At 52.4% G+C, this 19946-nt stretch overlaps 1 protein-coding gene across 10 annotated transcripts in view; it reads left to right on the forward strand.

Annotated features, from left to right (window-relative positions):
* SEPTIN6 (septin 6) overlaps positions 1-19946 on the forward strand; it is a 64910-nt gene that overhangs the window by 41947 nt on the left and 3017 nt on the right. For 5 of the 10 annotated variants that reach the window (XM_078065315.1, XM_078065313.1, XM_078065316.1 and 2 more), the window contains 6 exons: positions 4795-4891; positions 7752-7920; positions 11504-11636; positions 13086-13276; positions 15320-15380; positions 18718-19406. In XM_078065315.1, coding sequence (XP_077921441.1) covers positions 4795-4891; positions 7752-7920; positions 11504-11636; positions 13086-13276; positions 15320-15380; positions 18718-18777 — 711 coding nt within the window. In that variant the 3' untranslated portion in view covers positions 18778-19406. Of the gene's footprint in view, positions 1-4794; positions 4892-7751; positions 7921-11503; positions 11637-13085; positions 13277-15319; positions 15381-18717; positions 19407-19946 lie in introns of those variants that run through there. The other 5 variants (XM_078065319.1, XM_078065317.1, XR_013444831.1 and 2 more) reach the window with 4 other exon arrangements.

A 19946-nucleotide genomic window follows, 5' to 3' on the forward strand; every position in this document is an offset into this window, starting at 1 on the left:
TGCCGCCCCTGAGTTATCATTATGGTATCAGCTCCTACCTCCTAGAATCTGGCCAACAAATTAGCATGGCGCGGCTGCGAGTCATTGTCTCCGTCTGCCTTGCCCCCCATCGGTACACCCGAGATGTGTCCGTTATTAGAAGTCCCTCGTCATCTTTGACCAGTCTGGCCTAAGAGTAAGGCTACGTGGCTTGGGGTGGGTGGAGTCCTATCCTCTCTGACCCATCGTGAGCGTGAAAAAAGGGGGAACGGAAAGATGAGCCCTTATCCTCTCAAGCAGTCAGGGCATTTTGATGGAAACCAGACTCTGCCATGATGAGAAAACCTGAAAGGGTGCCTAGCCTGCAGACAAATGGGAACCTTGGGGCGCCTGGGTGGCTCAGTTGGTTAGGCGTCTGCCTTCAGCTCGGGTCATGATCCCGGAGTCCCAGGATTGAGTCCCACATCGGGCTCCCCGCTCAGTGGGGAGTCTGCTTCTCCCTCTGACTCTACCCCCTTTCGTGCTTTCTCTCTTTCTCTCTCTCACTCACTCTCTCTCAAATAAATAAAGTCCTTTAAAAAAAAAAAAGAAAAAGGGAACCTAGAGAGAAGTGTCATGTGGTGTCCCTGGCATGATGTCTGGAAGCGCTTAGTCACCTCAGAGCATTGGGCCCCGTAGATACCTTCAAACTTGGGTTCCCTACGTCACCAGGTAGCTTTTGGGCTTGTGGTTTGCTTTGCTAAGAATAAAAAGGGGAAAGAGTTCTCAGCCGTCTCGAGAAGAGCGTCTAGCCATCCCACCGCCCCCTACTAGGGATTTTCATGGCGGGGAAATAAGACTAATGAGGTCACAGCCTCCCCCTTGCCCTATGGGTGGGTCTGAAAAACGATATCAGATTGGGGGTCGGCAAGAGAAGGGAGTGAGCGGTCTTGTTGCATGCTTCTTCAACCCGTGCTCTGGTAACTCTCAAGGTTGTAGACTTTAATTCTGAAGATTGCTATGTTGGGAGGAAGCCACTCCCGATCAGGTTATTATCAGACAAGGAATCAACGGTGCTGACCGTCTGTATTTCACCAGGCTGAGGAGAACGGTCATCCAGCCTCCCAACTATAATGGATGTGCTGGAACTGGAATAGACTAATTTGCGCCAACTGGATCATCCAATACTTTAAAATATACTGAGGGAATTTTTAAAAGATTTTATTTATTTATTTTATTTTATCTTTTTTTGTTTTTAAGATTTTTATTTAATTATTTGACAGAGAGAGACACAGCGAGAGGGAACACAAGCAGGGGGAGCGGGAGAGGGAGAAGCAGGCTTCCCGCTGAGCAGGGAGCCCGATGTGGGGCTCGATCCCAGGACCCTGGGACCGTGACCTGAGCCGAAGGCAGACGCTTAACGACTGAGCCACCCAGGCGCCCCAAGATTTTATTTATTTGAAAAGGAGATTTTAGAGCACAAGCGGGCAGAGTAGCAGGGCAGAGGGAGAGGGAGAAGCAGACTCCCCACTGAGCAGGGAGCTGGACGTGGGGCTCGATCCCGGGACCCTGAGATCATGACCTGAGCCGAAGGCAGCCGCTTAACCGACTGAGCCACCCAGGTGCCCCTATACTGAGAGGAATTTAAGGTCGATACGAGAGGAAAGGTAGTGAATCTGAGAACAGACTCCCAAGAGGAGGCTTGAGAGTGTCTCTTGGAGTTTTCGGAGACTGGACATCTGACATCGGGGGGCACATCCGCCCGTGTTTCAGGGCAGCGCTGTCCTGCCGCCATCAGAGTCTCCTCCCTGGGCCCACACCTGCAAAGTGTCACCCCCAGGAGTGTGGTTGCTTGGAGGGTGTACCATCTCCCTGCTCTGCTCGACTCTCCTGGTCGTCAAAGCCGCCCGTCTCTCCAGAGCAGTGGAACGAGGTCCGAAGTCCGGCCCCACAATATCCTGCCCAAAATGACTGTCACTCCTGATTCAGTGTCATGAGCTGTCGTTTTTGGATGACACCTGGAGACGGCTTTTTGCCATTTAGCCACGAGGCAGAGCGCCGGCGGCTGCGGGTGGCTGGGAGGGCCCGGCAGCTAAAGCACGGTGGCCTTACTCTTCCCTGGCAAGATTTGGGCCCAGGAGTTAGGGACCTGGGCTAGTCGTTTCCCCCAGATCGCGAATGGGGTGAATGAGAACCGCCCCGTAGGGCTGTCGTGAGAAGCCAACCAGAGCTGCTCGGCAGCACCCAGAAAAATTCCGCTCGCCGGACTTTCAGGAGGTCTCGGGAGCCCTGGCGGGCGCCGTGCCTTACCGCGGGCAGGGACAGAATGACAGCGCGGTGAGGAAGAGGGCAGGCGAGTGACCCTGTCATCCTAACTAGCAGTGGCTTGTGGGGATAAATCTAACGGGCCCAAGGAAAGACAAAACCGGTTTGTTTTTTTTAATGCCTTTATTCTCTTCTTGGGTTTTTTTTTCTCCTTTCCTCTCGATCCCAGAGAAGTCCCCGGTCACGTCACACGCCCTCCTCCATCACTTTCAGCTGAGAGCCGGGGATGCACCAGAAGGTTCTCTTTCTCACCTCGTCCCTCGGTCTAGCCCTCTGCCGTCGCTGCCCTCTGGCTCTTTGGTGTCCCGTGGCTGAAGTCTTGGGTCTCGGCAGGAGGGGCAGCATTTTCCCAGAAAGCGCTTGGGGCTGGATTTGAGGTTCCCCACGTGTCTTGGGGTCCTGAGTGGGAATGAACTGTGCCCGAGGGATGTCCCTCCGACAAAGCCGGCTGGCAGGGGTCAGGGAGGCTCTGGCCCTCGTGCCCCATGTGTCGCATGCCCAAAGACCCTCACGTTCAGTCCCCTCCTAGGACCGATGCAACATTTCCGGCGGCCAGCCCGGCGCATCCTCCATATGCGCATAACCTCCTCTTTCCTGTGTCCTCGCTTCAGGCACAGTGAGTGGAGTGGGAAGGGGTGGAGGGGGTTGCTGAGGTGATGCTCTGAGAGCGGCCAACAGAGGGTGATGCGAGAGCCACCTCAGGGGGATGACCAAGCGCCTCGGGGGACTTGCGGGTGTCCTGGAGCTGAGCTCCCGATTAAGTCCTGTGGCTTTCCACTCTGAAGAACATTCTTGGGGGGCAGGTGCTAAAGAGAATGGGGAAGAAGGATTGGCTGTGACATCAGCGCGCAGATTAAGCAAACAAAAGACATTTGCTGTAGGTTTGCCAGAATCCAACTGCTTCTTATCATCTGGCCTTGTGCAAGCGGATCGCCCCGGGGGTTTAGAGCGCTCACCCCACCGGCTGCTCGGACCCGCTGCGTGAGCGTGGCAGCCCGGTGGCGGGCTTCGAAGCCAGAGAGACCCGGGTTCCATCCCTAGCTCTGGCCCTCACTGCTGTGTGCCCGCTGGCAACTGGACCTCGGTGTCCGTGTCTATATAATGGGGATAAGAATCCCTAACTCACTGTGCTGTTGGAAAGAGCCCGCGAGGCGCGTAGGCTGCCGCTGCAGCTCCTGCCTGTTCCGTAGCTGCCCGACTGTTGGCGCGGTTGCTGCTGCCCCCTCTGTGAAGCCTGCTTTGACTTTGTGGAGTGAGCTGCTCCCTCCTCTGTCCCTCCGGCTCTTGGACCTCTGTTTATAGTCAATATTATTATTGTTTTTTTAAAGATTTTATTTATTTATTTGACAGAGACACAGCGAGAGAGGGAACACAAGCCTAGCACACGGTAGGGGCTCAGTAAATCCGCGAGCATGGATGAGTCAGCAAATGAGTCCAAGTATCTGGGACGGAGGCCTGTTTCTCCTGGCGGGCGAAGAAAGCTTGCTCCGGTGGACTTGCCCTTGTCTGGGGAAAGGCCTTTTGGGTAGAACCCCACCCAGGATCACCTGGTTTGTAAACAGTATTTATTCACGGGGTCCACTTGGCCAGGGGTCACAGGGTGCTGGAAGCCTTTCCCAAGCTCCCCACTACGAGCTGCAGGCAGTTGCCTTTTCTCTGACCCCCAAAACCTTCATCAGCCAGGCCTAGCTCCCCATGACCCTGCAAGCACCACGCTCATACCCCTGTTTGTACTTTGCCTTTCTTTCCTCTCTACTGTGTTCATGGCCCTGCTGCTGCCATTCAAGGAGTATTTATTAAGTACCTACTATGTGCAAGCCCCGGACCCTACATTTGAGCCCTTGGTCATGTTCTGTCTTACACGATTCCGCGTATGTAATTCTGGTGCTCCCAATAAGACTGTAAGCTCCTAGAGGGTGAGGGAGTGTGTGCCTTCTACCTCTTTTGTCTCCCTTATGGCACATAAAACAACCCAGCACAGCTTATGGGCATGTGGGAAAATACCTGTGGACTTGACTTCTAGGCTCAAGAGTTCTGCGTGGGCTCTTGCTTCAAGGGAAGGATGAGAACAAGGAGCTCAGAACTCAGTCAGCAGTGTGGTTATAGTACGTACCGGCTCCCGGGGCTCTCACACTCGGGGGAGGGGGCAGCGATCCTTTAGCCTCTCTACCCACACGTAGCCCCCCTCATCCCACTCACCCACCTTCCAAAGGCTTTCCCCCTCAGCACCTGTGCATTCTGAACAGCGCGCTCATCTGGGTATCTGCTCATTATTCGGCTTATTTTCCATCTTCGTCTGTTCCCTGTGTGTTTGGCCACGTCATTGAGAATTTCTGAACAGCAGAAGCTTGGACTGGGCCTCTCAGCCCCACACAGCTCAGAGCTTCAGAAATGCCTCTTGATGATGGCGACAGGGAGGGACACTACCGCAGTGTGATGGGCCCGAGGCCCTGGAGCCGGCGCCTTTCTCCCAGAGCTCTGCTCTGAGCTTCGGTTTGCCTTCTGTTCCAGGCGCACCTGCCGTTCGCTGTCATCGGCAGCACAGAGGAGCTGAAGATAGGCAACAAGATGATGAAGGCGCGGCAGTATCCTTGGGGCACCGTGCAGGGTGAGTGAGTCTCCAGGACACAGGGCCCCTCTCCCTGTCTCCAGCCGCTGTGTGACTAGGCCCTAACTTGTCCCCGGTCTGTACTCATTTGCCTTGGGCTTCCAGCAGCTTTGGCCCCACCCCTGGATTCTCTGCTGTGAGCAAGCTCTCTTTGTCTCCAATGGAGAAAGCATTCCTAAAACAAAAACGAATGTTTTTGGAGCCAGGTAAGAAGGAATGTTCAAGAAAGTATGTGTATTGGCCCCAGGTGCCCCAGGGCACCAGGAGATGTACAAGAATATAGCAGATGAGTAGCGGACAACCCAGATAACCATCAAAAATAGATCGGATGAATTGCAAAATGTTCATCTAATGGGATACTAGACAGTGGCGAAAATGAATGGATTATAGTTACTTGTACAGGAATGAATCTCAGAAACATAACATTGGGCTCAGTAAATCAAAGAATGCTTGCTGTATGATTCCGTTGATGTGAATTCCCAAAGTAGACAACACTGAACAAGATCTATCTTTTTAGGAATTCACACGTAAGTGGCGAAACCATAAAGTAAAAGGAAGAACGATAAAGCCCAAAGTCAGGATAGTGGTTAAGTCTCATTTCAAGACCAGGTAGAGACACAAGGTGCTGGTACTATTTCACAGGGTTGTAGGTACATTGGTATTCAGTTTTTTCTTCTTTATTTCTGTATATATATAATTATTATACAATTTCAAAACAGATGTATATACACTCAGGAAACTTCCTTTTGTGGTCTGCCTGACCCGTGGTAAGTTACCTGTGGCACTAGTCAGTTCTGTGGATAAGGCAAGGCCTGGGACGCTGCCATGGCAGACGAGGCGTCTGTCCTCCAAGTCTTCAGCTCTAAGCTGGGTCTTAGAGGGGCACCGTGTGCGAGAGGGCGGCTGATTCACTGTACGCTCATCGCTGCCATTGAGCAAACAACGGGAAGTGGGTGGGAAGTTGTCCACCTCACATGTAAGGCTGGCATGCTTTCGGGCCGCCGGAGCCTCTCCAGTGATCGCTGGATTTTTCCATAGGTAGGACAAGACTGCTTATTGGAGCTGGGCCAGGTTTTGGTCTTCTCTGCCGTCTGGGGCCGAGATGCTCTGCTAGGGACGTTTTGTGAATGGTTCCTGGACCCATAGTCCTAACTGGGAATGAGTTTGTGGTTCCAGTGACTTCCTCCAATTTAGATCGTGCACACCTAACCAACAAAGGGGTTTTTGAAGGTTTTTTGTATAAGTTGGAGTTCACTGTTCTGTTCGAGTGACCTTGGAGTCAGTCCTTCTGACCAGCCACCGGGGATCACTGTCCGGACTTGGAGAAAGAGCTGGTCCCGAGAAGTTGCCTGACTGATGTGATTTTTAATATTAGCTTATGTTCTATGGCAGCAAGGGGCTTTATTCCCAAGGCAATGGGTCTTTTTTCTTTTAATTTTTTAAAGTTTCACTTATTTAAGTAATCTCTACACCCAGTGTACGGGGACTCAAACTCATGACCCCAAGATCAAGGGTTGCATACTCTTCCAATGAGCCAGCCCGGTGCCCCAAAGCAATGGGTCTTAAGCAGAGGGGTTGTGTGAGCCCATCTGAGCTTTGGAAAGGTTACTCTGATGGCCACGAGGCAGTCTGCTGCAACTGTGGCCCACCCTGTCATCCCAGACCCCCTCCCTGCCCCCACTCCCCTCTCCCGGCCCTGGAAGACAGAACCTAGGGTGACTAGGCCAGTTCATCATCTCAGACACCACTGTCCCCACATGGTCAGGCCAGACACCCCCACCACAACCCAGGGGACCCATGCTTGGAGGCACACAGCCTTGTATTCCAACCGGAAGTCCACTTTGCTATGATTTGGTCTCTATTTCTGTCCTTCTGGGCCACTGCCCCAAATGCAGACCTTTGTCGTACTCTTTTGACGGGGGGGTTGTTCATTCAGGCCAGAAAGTGGGGTCCACTTTGTCCTAGTCATCATTGCTGCTGCCAGGCCATTATCCACCCTCTAAAAAACACCTCCTTTGAAACTACGACCTGCCATCCAGGCGAGCCACACCTTGGTCCACAGCCCTCTCGGTCCCTGCCCTCTATAGATGTCCTAGTTCTTCCCTTTTATTCTTTGGAGACTTGGCACCTGCTCAGAGCCTTTGCCTCTCCTTTAGCTCGCCTGCACTTCAATCCCACCCGCAACTTGCTGGCCACGTGACCTTGCCTAACCTTGCTGAGACCTTGCATGGGCTCTTTCCTGATCTGCCTGATACGTTCTGATTCCTCCCTCAAGAGTCATCTTAAGGGTTGCCTCTCTGGTGAAGCCTTCACTCTGCTGGGGCACCTTCGGCCCCCCTCTTCTGGGCTTGCACCGCATGGACCTCCATTTTGGTCATTTTTGCATTGTATTATACTTGCCTGTTTGCCTCTCTGCTTCCACTCCGCTGTAAGATCCTTAGGGCGAGAGTCCGTGACTTCGTTTCTGAATTCCCGGTGCCTCACGCCATGCTGGGAGCAGAGATGCCACGACTCTTTATTGGACAGACGGCTGAAGGCGCGTTCGCCATGAGCCTAAGTGTGGTGCGGAGCAAATAAACATTCCCGGGAGGGTCTGACTGGCGCATTTGGGTTGAGGTGCTACTGAATGTCTTCTTAGATGTTTTTTTATGGTCTTGCAGTTTTCCGTTACTGTGAGCCTTGTAAGTTTCCGCGTGCGTTTTCTGTGGAAAAGTGAATCAGGAGGCAAATTCGCAGGCTCCAGATACACAGGTGGAAGGGCCATGTGGCCGTGAGGCATCCGGCCTCTCGATTCGTCCTTTTCCGCCGTTTCTGGCCTTCCTTTCAGTGCGCTTTCGATCCCCCCTCCCCTGCCGTGCAGTCGAGAACGAGGCCCACTGCGACTTCGTGAAGCTGCGGGAGATGCTGATCCGGGTGAACATGGAGGACCTCCGGGAGCAGACCCACAGCCGGCATTACGAGCTGTACCGCCGCTGCAAGCTGGAGGAGATGGGCTTCAAGGACACCGACCCCGACAGCAAGCCGTTCAGGTACCCCGTGACTGTGGAAGGCTTGCGCGGGCCAGCTCCCCTGGGGAGGCGAGACCCGGGTGCCGGGACCGAGGGCCGCAGAGCTGTCACCTGCCCCTCGCACTTGCCGCCCCCTCCGCGGTGGCAGGGCGGGCTCGGGGAGCGCCGGGCCAGGGAGGACGGCCAGAGGACCCCTGCCACACACCCACAGCCACACACACACGTGCGCGCGCCGGCTGCCATCACCTGTGCCGGAGGGGACCCCTGAGCCAAGGCTTCGGCCCGCAGCCTGGCAGCCGTGCCTGTCCTCTGGCCCGCTGTCTTCTTCAGACCCCGGCTGCCCCTCCTTCCCCTTGTCAAGCCCAGATGACGGGACCGGGTAGCAGTCATTGCGCACGGGCCGGGGACCTTCAGGCTCTTCAGGCGCTGTCCTGAGTGTCTGCGTTCAGGGGCAAGTTTTGTTTCGACCGCGGCCTGTTAATAATCCTTGGCATACTTCCCAAATCAGAATCGGAGATGCTTTCAGACAAGAGGAATGTTGTCGAAAGCAGTTTACTATGCCGACAGGAGCCAGAGGCCAGGTATCGTCGATCTGTCTGCGTGATGCGGGACATGAGCCCCACACTTGAAATCACCATGTGGTGTCCTTTATTACAGCTCAGTCCCCTCTCAGGAAGTGTCGGGCCTCATTGAGGAAGTGAGGGGGACGCTTGTGGGCCAAGAAGGCTTTCAGATGGCCCCTGAGATCCCGTAGTGTCTGTTCCCAGGACGAAGCTGGGCTCTGCGGGCACAGTGTGGCCAGTTTTGCAGGGAGGCCTCGTTCCAGAAGGGGGGACTCGCTCCCCTTCGGGGACAGGGGCTGCCGGAGCTCCTGGGGATGGAGGAAGTTGTGCTTACCTCTCTGGTGGGCCCTCCCTCAGTTTTCTCTCCTTCCCCTCCCACGGCTTTATTTGTTTTTTATTTTTATTTTTTAATCTTTTTTTTTAAGGATTTTATTTATTTATTTTGACAGAGAGAGAGACACAGCGAGAGAGAGAACACAAGCAGGGGAGTAGGAGAGGGAGAAGCAGGCTCCCCGCGGAGCAGAGAGCCCGATGCCGGTCTCAATCCCAGGACCCTGGGATCATGACCTGAGCCGAAGGCAGATGCTTAACGACTGAGCCACCCAGGCGCCCCTTTATTTGTTTTTTAAAGACTTATTTATTTATTTGTCAGAGAGAGAGGGAGAGAGCCAACACAAGCAGGGGGAGGGGAAGGGGCAGAGGCAGAGGGAGAAGCAGGCTCCCCGCTGAGCAGGGAGCCCGATGTGGGACTCGATCCCAGGACCCTGGGATCACGACCTGAGCCGACGGCAGATGCTTAACTGAGCCACCCGGCGTCCCTCTCCCACAGCTTCAATCTGCATCTGTGGAGGAGGAGGTGTGGGTCTGCCTGCTCCTCTCTAGTCCCCTCCCCTCCTCCCACTCCATCCTGAACACCTGTTACCCGAGTCTTTGCCCTCTGCCCGGGCTCCTTTCCACATTGCAGGCAAACATGCTCATCCCGAAGAAACACTCCCTTAACTCCTCCTCGTCGCCACCCCCTGCCCTTTCAAGAAGTTTGGCTCTGGTGGGAAAGAGGAAGAGTGGTTTGTATTTACTGGCTTCTGCCCCTACCGCGCCTCCGAAATGCCTCTCTCCTAGGTCAACAATCACATGCTCATGGCCAGTTATGATGGGGCCTCTGAGTCCCATCTTTTCATATTTCAATGCGTCGTTCGATATTCCTCCCCACCGCCTCTTTCCTGAAATTCTCTCTGCCTTTGGCTCTTCTCGCACTGGCCTGGCTGGGTCGGGTCCTTCTCTCTCGCCACTCCTTCTGGCCCACACCGGCAGGCTCCTTTTCCTCAGCTCACGCCTTTAAATGTTGGTGTGCCCCAGGGTTCCTTCCTAGGGCCTCTGCTCGTGTCACTCTGTGTTCTCTTGGTGGCAGATTCTTTCTACGATCAGCCCTACTTACACCTAGAAAGGGATGAGTCCCCTGCCAAATCGTACTTTTGAGCTACAAACCCATTGCTCCAACTGCTGACCAGATATTCTCACTCAGACGTCCCATGGAGGACGCACCTCCACATGCAGCTGTCTGAGCTTCAGTTCATCTTTCTCCCTCGGAGACACACCCCTTTCCCAGTGTTCCCTGCTGCACTTCATGGGTCCACCGTCCACCGGGTTGCAGGAGCCCAAACACCCGAATTATTTTAAGTCCTTCCAAGTCCTAGGAGTTCTGCTTCCCTCACTGTTCCTTAAGTTCCCCCAAATCCTCCATCCCTACCAGCCCTTAACATTCAGATCCCATCGTTTCTTTTTTATCCTATTTCCTCCATCCCCCACCCGCCTCCTCCCACCTCCCCCCCACCCCCGCTCCCAGCAACCACTCACGGTTTATTCTCTGTATTAGGAGTCTGGTTTTTTTGTTTGTTTGTTTGTTTGTCTCTCCTTTCTCTCGGTTCGTTTGTTTTGCTTCTTAAATTGCACATATGAGTGAAATCACGTGGCATTTGTCTTTCTCTGGCTGGCTTCCGTCACTTAGCCTTACACCCCCCGGCTCCATCCAGATCGTGGCAAATGGCGAGATCTCTTTCTTTTTTTCCGGCTTTCTTGTGGGACTGAGCGATCCCATCATTTCTTATTTGGATTGTTGGGAAGTCTGTCCTTCACGCAACAGCCTGAGTGGTCTTTCTCATTTTCAAATTGCATGAAGTCAGTCCTCCTGTTTGAAACCCTGCAGCGGATAAATGACCAAGCGGGTAATATGACATCCAGAACCCGTTCTCTTCTGCCGGACTCGGGAACCTCGCCTCCCTCTACTCCACAGCTTCCACAGTCTTCTCCGGCCATGTTGGACTATGCGTGGCTCCCCAAGTACATCATCCTCTCTCCACATGTGCCCTTCCACCTGCTGCCCTCTTCGGAGCATGATTCCTCCTCTTCTTCACTAGGCTGACCCCTGTTGCTTTAAAACTGAGGCTGGGGGCGCGGAGGCTTGGCCCGGGCATCTCCCAGTAGACCATGAGTTCCTTGATGGCGGGCCCAGTGGCTGTTGGCTCTCGATGTTGAATGACTAGCAGAGTGTCGCTTAGTCCTGTGTCTAGCACATGATGGAGTCTCACCGAGTGTTTTTTGAAATAGTTCACTAATGTGGTCAGTTTCAGAGCCAGGACCTGGGAGCCCGGTGCAGAGGAAGGACCCAGATTAAGAGACAAGAGATCCAGCTTCTGGTCCCTGGCTCGCCCCTATCTAGCCATGTGGTCTTGAGCAAATCACCTCACCTCTCTGGCCCTCTTTCTTCATCTGTATAACCAGGGCAGAGAAACAGATGCTCTGAGTCACTTCCAGTTCCAAGTATCTTGTCAGTTCCCCAGGGCTGCCCCAGCCCCCGCAAGCAGCCCGTGACCCTGCTGTCACATGCCAGGCCGGCTGCCTGCAGCTTTGTGGTTCTGTTTTGGCACCTCTCCCAGAATTGGGGAAAGGGGGGATCGGGGGACCCAGGGAGGATCACTGGGGCCAGTTTTCATTGACTAGGAGCCATTCCAAAGGCAGGGGAATTAACCTGACTATATTCGCAGCTTACAGGAGACCTATGAGGCCAAAAGGAATGAGTTCCTGGGGGAGCTCCAGAAAAAAGAAGAGGAGATGAGACAGATGTTTGTCCAGAGAGTCAAAGAGAAAGAAGCTGAACTTAAAGAGGCAGAGAAAGAGGTAAGTGTGACCCTGACTGCCCAGCAGGCAGGAAGAGGGGGCTGAGCTTGGACACAGCCAGCGGGAGCCTCGAAGCTTCCAGGCAGGAATGGGGCCCAGCATCAGCAGCCCTGCCTTGGCTGGCACCAAGGACGATATGAGACCGGTGTCTTCTTGATCCCTCATCCGCCAAGGCCGGGATGTGTTCTCATTCCATGTTACTTAATTCTCTAGAGCCGCGCCCTCCCATACTGCAGCCACTAGCCACATGTGTCTATTTACACTTACACGGATTAAAATGAAATCAAATTTAAAACTCAGTTCCTCGGTCACATCAGCCACATTTCAAATGCTCAGTCCTCCTGCGATCAGTGGCTACCATATTGGACAGCACAGCTATAGAACATTTCCGTCACCGCAGAAAGTTCTATTGGGCAGCACTGCTCAAGAATCAAGACCTAAGTCCATGGCGTGGAGGTTGATTTTTTTTTTTTCAGTTTCACTTTTCAAAAGAAAAATGTCACCCACTACTTTTGGAGGAGACGTGAGGGGATCTCAAAGATAAATGAGTGAAAGGCCAACGAACAAGAGCCAGGTTAGAGCGACGGATGGCCACAGCTTCCACCACCCTACCCCAGGGGGCTAGTAGAAGCTGGTCTACACGGCAAGCCTGTCGTCCACCAGCCCTTACAAAGTGGCCGTCCCAAATACCTGTGAGAGCTGGAGACCTGCCCTCCTCCGTGATATGTTTCGAGTGCTATGGAATCCTAAATTCTCTCCAGAACCCTCAAAAGAAAGTGAGGTTCTGCTTGTTCTGCTCTTAGTATTCAGGGTACTTTATCACGTTCTGGTCTGTTAGCACAGTGGTACGCCAGAACCTTCTTACCATTCTCCTTTGGGTGGCTGGTTCTATTCAGGGCTAGCTGAGTCTCCCCTTGGTCAAAGCTGAGGTCTCTGCACTCAGTCCGTTTTATAAAATCCTTTCATCTCCTTCCATGTCTGAGGACAAGTATTTTCTTTGACCAGCTTTGGCACTGCTGAAGTTTTGTCTGCAACCCATGGTGATCCTCCTTGACCAGAGGGGGTAAGGAAAGACAGGGGCCCCCTCTCATATAGGGTGATCTCACTGTATAATCCTCTGAAGCATGGATTAACCTTGGGCAAATTCCTTCACTTCTCTGACCTTCTGTTTCCTCATAAAATACCAATAATAACAGAAATGGTTCTTGATACTAATTATTAATTAACATTCATTAATAACAGTCCCTGACCACATTCAAGAGCAGAAACGTGGAGGTGAAGTGGCAGGAAAGGGACCCACCCTGAACACGGTGCCATCCTAGCAGTCCCTGGCAGAAATGTCTCCTCAGGTGCCCGGGTCCTGCCGGTCCCCACCTGCCCTGGGCTCAGCTCCTCAAGGAGGAGCTCCCCAGGGGGCCTCTCCTCAGACTCCCTGTGCTTCCCTGCCAGCTACACGAGAAGTTTGACCGTCTGAAGAAACTACACCAGGATGAGAAGAAGAAGCTGGAGGATAAGAAGAAATCCCTGGACGATGAAGTGAACGCCTTCAAACAGAGAAAGACGGCAGCTGAGCTGCTCCAGTCCCAGGGCTCCCAAGCTGGAGGCTCACAGACTCTGAAAAGGGACAAAGAGAAGAAAAAGTAAGTGGTAGGCGGCTCTGGGTTGTGGCTTCTTTCTCGTCCCCTCAGCACAGGGCCCGGAGACTAGTGGGGCTGGGGGCCAGAGGTGAGCTGTGGGCTGACAGGTGCGTTTTGTGTTTGGGTCCCTATAACTGGTCTCTGTGTCCCCTGAGTTTGGGGAACTGAGAGTGGGGTGGGGGGCTGTGGTCCCGGGAGCCCGGCCCCTCCGCTCGGCTGCTTGGGAAAGCCTTGCAAGCTCCAGGTAAGAGGAGAGGGAGAGACAGAAGAGAGGCAAATGGAACGTGGGAGGGGAGAAAGAAAGGAGGAAACCATGAGATCTGCGGAGGTGTAAGAAAGAGGTGAAGGAGAAGACAGCTAGAGGGTAGAGGGGAGAGTGTGCCCTAGCAGAAGCCTCTGGGCACCTTCTTTCTCCCCCGAGAAGTTGGCACTGATCTGGCTTACAGGCCTGCTTGTTCATCCTTGTGTCTGAGGTGTTCCCCTCCCCATGCCTGTAGCCCCCCAACCCCATTCTCACTTAGCTGCAGCCAGCAGTTTAACTGCTTTTACTGAAGGCTGCAGCCCAGTCTGGGTCTCCCACTCTGTGCCATCCCTACCTCTTGGCCGCTTCGTTGTTTCTGGCCCAGGATGCCGAGAACTTGGTGGGGAGCCCCCAGATGCTAGTAGACTCCACGCGCCCCGTCCTCAAGCAGAGTCTGTCCATCTCCCCTGGTAAGGCAGGACAGCACGGGCTCTTGCTTACGTGCGGACCTGCGGACCCATAACCCTGAGCCGACTCCAGGCTTTGCCGGCCCGAGCTCCCCGTTCCTCATCCCGGAGTCAGAGGAGAGGAGAGGCTGTCCAGTGGGACCTATCCAGGGGTCCCCTGTGCTCCTATTGCTTGTGCAGTGTGACACAGGGAACCCTCACAGGGAGTGCTGGGCCATGTCCTTACCAAAGGGGCCCGAGGATCCGAAAGGTGTGCACGGTCTTTGCCTTCTGTTCTTAGCGACTTGCTCCTGACTCAACTATAGGCTCTCTGCCAGAAGGAGGGAGCCTCTTCCTTTCCTCCGTGCCTGGCTGATCACTTAGGAATAAGACCATGACTTCGGTACAACAGTAAAATAGTTACTATTTGAAAGCACTCAGTTTCGCCATCCAGTTATTCAAAAGTGTAATTTGAACATTTTCACCCATGAGCCCAGAGATTTTTGTTACTGAGTCACCACACTCTGTGTCAGATTCACTGACTAATGAACTTATTTTGGTGTTACCTGATGGATAAAGGTTAACCAGCCAGAAAAAAAGGCCTCTTTGGACACACCATATATTAACTGATCTGGCATTGTGTGTGAGTCACACCAGCAGGAATGGGTTCCTGCTTTTAAGATCAGAAAGAACTAAATTTGTTTTCTAGCTCTAACCTGCTGCCTTCCTGGCCTGGGGTATTTGTTAACTCCATCCCTGGGGCAGCTTCGCAGCCTGCTTGCAGGAATTAGGAGATTCCTTTGTGGGGTTTTTTTTTAACATTTTTTTTTAAAGATTTTATTTATTTATTTGACAGAGAGAGACACAGCGAGAGAGGGAACACAAGCAGGGGGAGTGGGAGAGGGAGAAGCAGGCTTCCCGATGAACAGGGAGCCCGATGCGGGGCTCAATCCCGGGACCCCGGGATCATGACCTGAGCCGAAGGCAGACGCTTAAGGACTGAGCCACCCAGGCGCCCCAGGAGATTCCTTTGTTTGGACCCCACTGACACTAAACTATAAATATCCACTGTTCGGATGTTCAGTGGAAGTTCCTCCCAGACCAGGCTCTCTCTCCTAGTGGTCTCACATGGACTGATCCCCCCCCCCCCCCCGCTCCAGGCAGAAGACCCTACGTAGGGAGACATGTCTCTGCAGAGGTTAAGAAAGAGTACCGGTGTTTCAGGGGTCCCTAGCAGCCCGCCCTCCCTCCCTCTCCCCCGCCCCCACTCTTCCTCACTTCCTTTGATCGCTTACCCCTCATCGTTTGTGTCAACTCGTAATGTTGGATTTCTCCTCAAGCTCACTCCATCTTCATCAGCTCTTACTGTTTTACAGTTAACTCTGCTGTTTGCTGCATGCTGCATGAGACCCAGGTCCTGGTAAGCTTTATTAACTCGAAATAGAACTGGCGGTGGCTTCTAGAACACATCTCCCCAAATCCTGCTCCCCACCCAACACACCTAGTCACGAAAGAAGCTGCTTCACTGTCCTAGCTCTTGCGACTGACAGTATTAAGAAGCAGTTGTTGTAGTCTCCCGTGTACGTGCGGAATGTTTGCCTGTGTGGTGACAAGTGGAGTGTTTTCGGACTTGCCGCCGGAACAGTTGAGTAGCATAGGTGGATCCTGTGATCAGTCCCTGAGGTGTCACTTTGGCCGTTCTTTTTTTCTCAAAAGTGCCCTAATCGTTGCTCTCAAAATTAACTAACGGGTAATGATGAGGGAAATCACTGGGCTCGCTAGTCTGTCCTGTAATGTCACAGTTGGCGTTGACCCCCAGGTTCGGGAATGTTCCAAGTCAACGGAAACTTGCTTCTCTATTTCCCTCTGGTGGCTGTTTTTTATCTGAGGGGTTCAAGTTCTCAAATTTCCTTTGGCTGTGTGCCCCCCCCCGAAAAAAAACTACAATAAAAGTGGAAGAAAATGAAGAGATTTCAAATATGATAGAGATTTCCTTACATTTCATTCTACAAAGACCAGCTTCATGAACTCCTTTGATACGAAAGGAAGCAGGTAACCTTCGGTAGCATGGATTCCTGAGGGCTCTTACATCTGCGGAGTGAATAATGCAGTCCTTCGCATCATGTAGTTTATAGGCTGATTATAGCAATGATTAAGCCCCTTCTATCTATTTTTCTAGACTCAGTGAGTAGGGAGGGAACATAAGTATGTTTCACATAATTAAGCTTATTGCTATTTTTTAAACTTTACCATAGAAACTTCCAAACAGGAACAAGAGAGAAGAGGGTATAATGCAGCCCCATGTGCCCACAACCCAGCCCCCAGACAACTCTCAACATATGGCCAGTGCCATCTCATCTGTTATCCCAACCCTGCTGGATTATTGTAAAGCAAAGTTGTAGTCTCCCGTGTACGTGCGGAATGTTTGCCTGTGTGGTGACAAGTGGAGTGTTTTCGGACTTGCCGCCGGAACAGTTGAGTAGCATAGGTGGATCCTGTGATCAGTCCTGTCAATTCTGTAGCAGGTATCTCTAAGAGATGATGACTCTTAAAAAACCCGTAACCACAACACCACCATTACCACACCTACAAAATGAACAATTCGTTAACACCACACCTCTCGTCAGTGTTCCGAATACCCCAGGTGTCTCATAAATGCCTTTTACACTTGCTTCGTTTGGATCGGGGAATATACAGTATTGAGAAGGCTTCTCCCCACTCCCCACTGTAGTTTATGATTTAAATGGAGAGCCTGCTGATAGTCGCCAAACCGATTGCTGCAGCTGTTGTTCTGGGGACTTCGGGCAGCCGGCAAAACAGCCTACTTTCCAGCAAATCTCTAAGAGGAAGTCCACAGAGGCTTCTGAAACGTAAGGGCCCTGAAATTGGGCCAAAGGAAACAACCCTAAAAGAACAATGCCATGATTGATTGTCTCGCTTCAAGGCAAGTCTTGGAGCCCCTGTTAGTTGACAGGAATTAAACTGCAGATCTCTCTTTGGGAAGACCTTGTACTCCTAGAGTGTCTGTCCACCACCGTGGCTCTCGTGCCTCTAGCAGAGTGTCCCACGCCTTTAGGGGCTCCGTTCATGTGTTCCCCCGTTTTCAGTGAGGACCGCAGGAAAGATGAATCCTGGTGGGTTCGATTTCAGTTGACTCCGGTTAGTGCACATGGCCTGACACAATCTGGTTCAGGTTTCCCTGAGTAAATCATTGTTAGTAGCCATTACGAAAATGATTTCTGGCAAAACTGTAATTAAAGCCATGCTGTACAAGTGAGAGGCAATTGGCAACCAGTGGGAACAGCCCACCCCAACCCCGAGTAGATTGGCTTTTCTTGGCAGGCTTCTCCCCAGCCGACCGCAAGAGCGGTTCCACGCCAAATAAGGGAGGGAGGCCTTGGCTCCAGGGGATCTGAAAGCCACAAAGGCAGCCTGTCCCCTCCCCAAAGCCCTCATTCCAGGGGCAGATCACAAAGGCCACCCCTCATTAACTGGAGTGCGGGCAGAGGGACGCTCGCTCTTCCTCACTGGTTTTGAAATTGCTGGAGGTGCTAGGGGCCGCTCTCTGCAACTGTAAGAGAAATTTCTCTGGAGCCCCTAGCAGTTGCCAGTACTGTATCTCAATGGTTACTGGCCCCTCGGCCCGTGGGGGGGACGTGTGTGTGTGTGCACAGTATGCGGACAGGATACACGTATCAAAATATGTCCGCCTTGCCACGCAGCCCAGAACATAGGCCGTCGCCATGTTGTTTAGGTCTCTCTTCCTGGGGCAAGTAGACAAAGACTAGAATAAGAGGTGAGCGTTCGTGTGGCATTTTAATACTTTTCAATATTTTTAATGCGTTTCTCCGGACGACATATTATTTTCACCTTACAACAATCCTGTGAGGTAGAGAAGAAAGGAATAATCTTCAGTTTGCCAGATGAGCGAATGGAGGAGTGGGGGATTTCAGAGACTTACCAAGGCTCACACAGTGAGTTAGTGGCAGAGTGGGAACAGGAGTGCAGAACTCCTAATTCCTGACGTAAATGGCTATGAGAGAGAGAGAGAGTAGAAGCGCGTGTGTGAAGAGCTGTGTGGATGTATTCGCTCTGAGGGAGGGACTGTACAAACATAACTCCCATATGCATGTGCCTGTAACAGCCCTCCCAGATGTCTAATACTAGCCTTGATTTAATGAGATAAATGTATACCCATAATAGATTGCCGTAGTTCAGATTTTCAGGTAACCGTGGTCTGGACCCTATTGCAGACCCCTCAACCATCTCCAGATACTTCTGAAACCATCTTGCCCCAGGGTACCAGTTAGCTGACTGGGGCTGCTCAAGTCTACCTGAGGAGAAACCTCCACCTCCTCTGCTTTGCCTATGGGACAAGGCAATCCATGGCCGAGAGCCTGGCGCTCTACCCAGTGGCCTGAGGCCCCCTGGAGATTCGCTGACCGGACTCCCGTACGGTGTCTGGGTGGCAGGGGGGTGCCTTAGGACCTAGTAATTAGAAAGAAAGTATTCTTGTGGCTGTTGGTAATTATTTTGCTTAGCTAATGCCACTCTCCTGCCACTCAGAGGGGTGTGGGGGCGCGTGAGAGAGAAAGCATGTCCCCAGGAGCCAATGCAGTAAGACCTTATTCTAACATAGCTATATTCTAATTTATCCATTAGTCATCACGACAATTTTCTTCTAACCTTTTTTGTTGTTGTTGTTGTTATACATTAATCCATCCATTCATTAACCCAACTTCTCTTTTCATTTTCAGTTTGGGCTTCCTGTAGACACCCTTTTCCTGCGCAACAGAGCTGGGCCTCCCTTTCTCTAATTCCCCCTTAACACGCCTGAGGGGACACACAACCCATGCCCTCCCCTCTCTTCCTGCCAAAGTTTATAGAAGCCTGGGAGTCTGAGGATGGTGTCTGGCCTCTGGTCAAGAAGCCAGCAGTCACGTGGCTCGGAAATGGCGATGCCTCCTGCATCCCAGTCGTTCCCCCCCACCCCCACCCCCGCCAGCCACTCTCATCTGCTCTTCTCCACCACCAGCTTCCCTGTTCGAATTCTGATTGCTGCTTGTTTCCCTGAAGTATTTGCCTCCACCATGCCTGGGTAAATGCCAGTTAGTCCCAGTTAGTCCCAGTTAGTCCCCATGCACTGGGCTTCCCTGACCCCCTCCCCCCCCAAGCCCCAACAGCAGCCATGGCCCCTTCTGAGAGGGCTCCAAGAGGAGATCCTCTGGTGCCTTTTTCTTCTGGCCTCTCAGCCCAGCCCTTTCCTGTTTTGAGTTGCTCCAAGTAAGTGCACTCAAGTTGTGTTAAAAATCCAGAATGAGTTTATTGACACCAAGCCCTTTCCAGAAAACATGACTGCTGAAGAAACTAGCATAAATTTCTGCTCTCTATAATTCTGGGTACCCCACAAATGCAGAAGGGAGAATAAACCTGAATGTTATTACCAGCCTAGTGTCTTCAATGATAGACTTCTGGAATTCTTCTGAGGTGTCTCAGTATCTCTGTGATCTCCCTTAGGGCTCCACACCATCCCACTCAGGCAGGCCCAGTTGCAGGTTCATGCTGGAAACTGCCAAACTGCGTGGTCAAAGAAACAATGTTTTCAGCTTTGCTCTGATGAGTCTTCCAGTCCGTTTATTTGGTGCAGGGGATGAGTTTTAATCTGTATTTTGCATGTGTCCCCCCATAAGAAGAGGTGAGACCATCAGCTGGGGAGGAGAGAAGAGGTGTTGTGTCTCGGAAGGCCCCTGACTTTATCTCCAGTCTAACGATGTGATATTTAAAACATATTCCAGCCCCAATTTTTATAACGGGCCCATCTGATAGTGGCTTTGGGAACCCCTTTGAAGTAGAGAGCCCTCCACTGTCAGGGCCACCAGGTACAGCGGCCTTTGGTGTTCGGCCAGCGAGAGAGAGAGAGAGAGAGAGAGAGAGAGAGCTGAAGGTCACGTGGCAATGATCTGTGGCTAACGCGCCGTTTCTCTGC

The sequence above is a fragment of the Halichoerus grypus genome, chromosome X (genome assembly GCF_964656455.1).
Source record: "Halichoerus grypus chromosome X, mHalGry1.hap1.1, whole genome shotgun sequence".
Lineage (NCBI taxonomy): Eukaryota > Metazoa > Chordata > Mammalia > Carnivora > Phocidae > Halichoerus > Halichoerus grypus.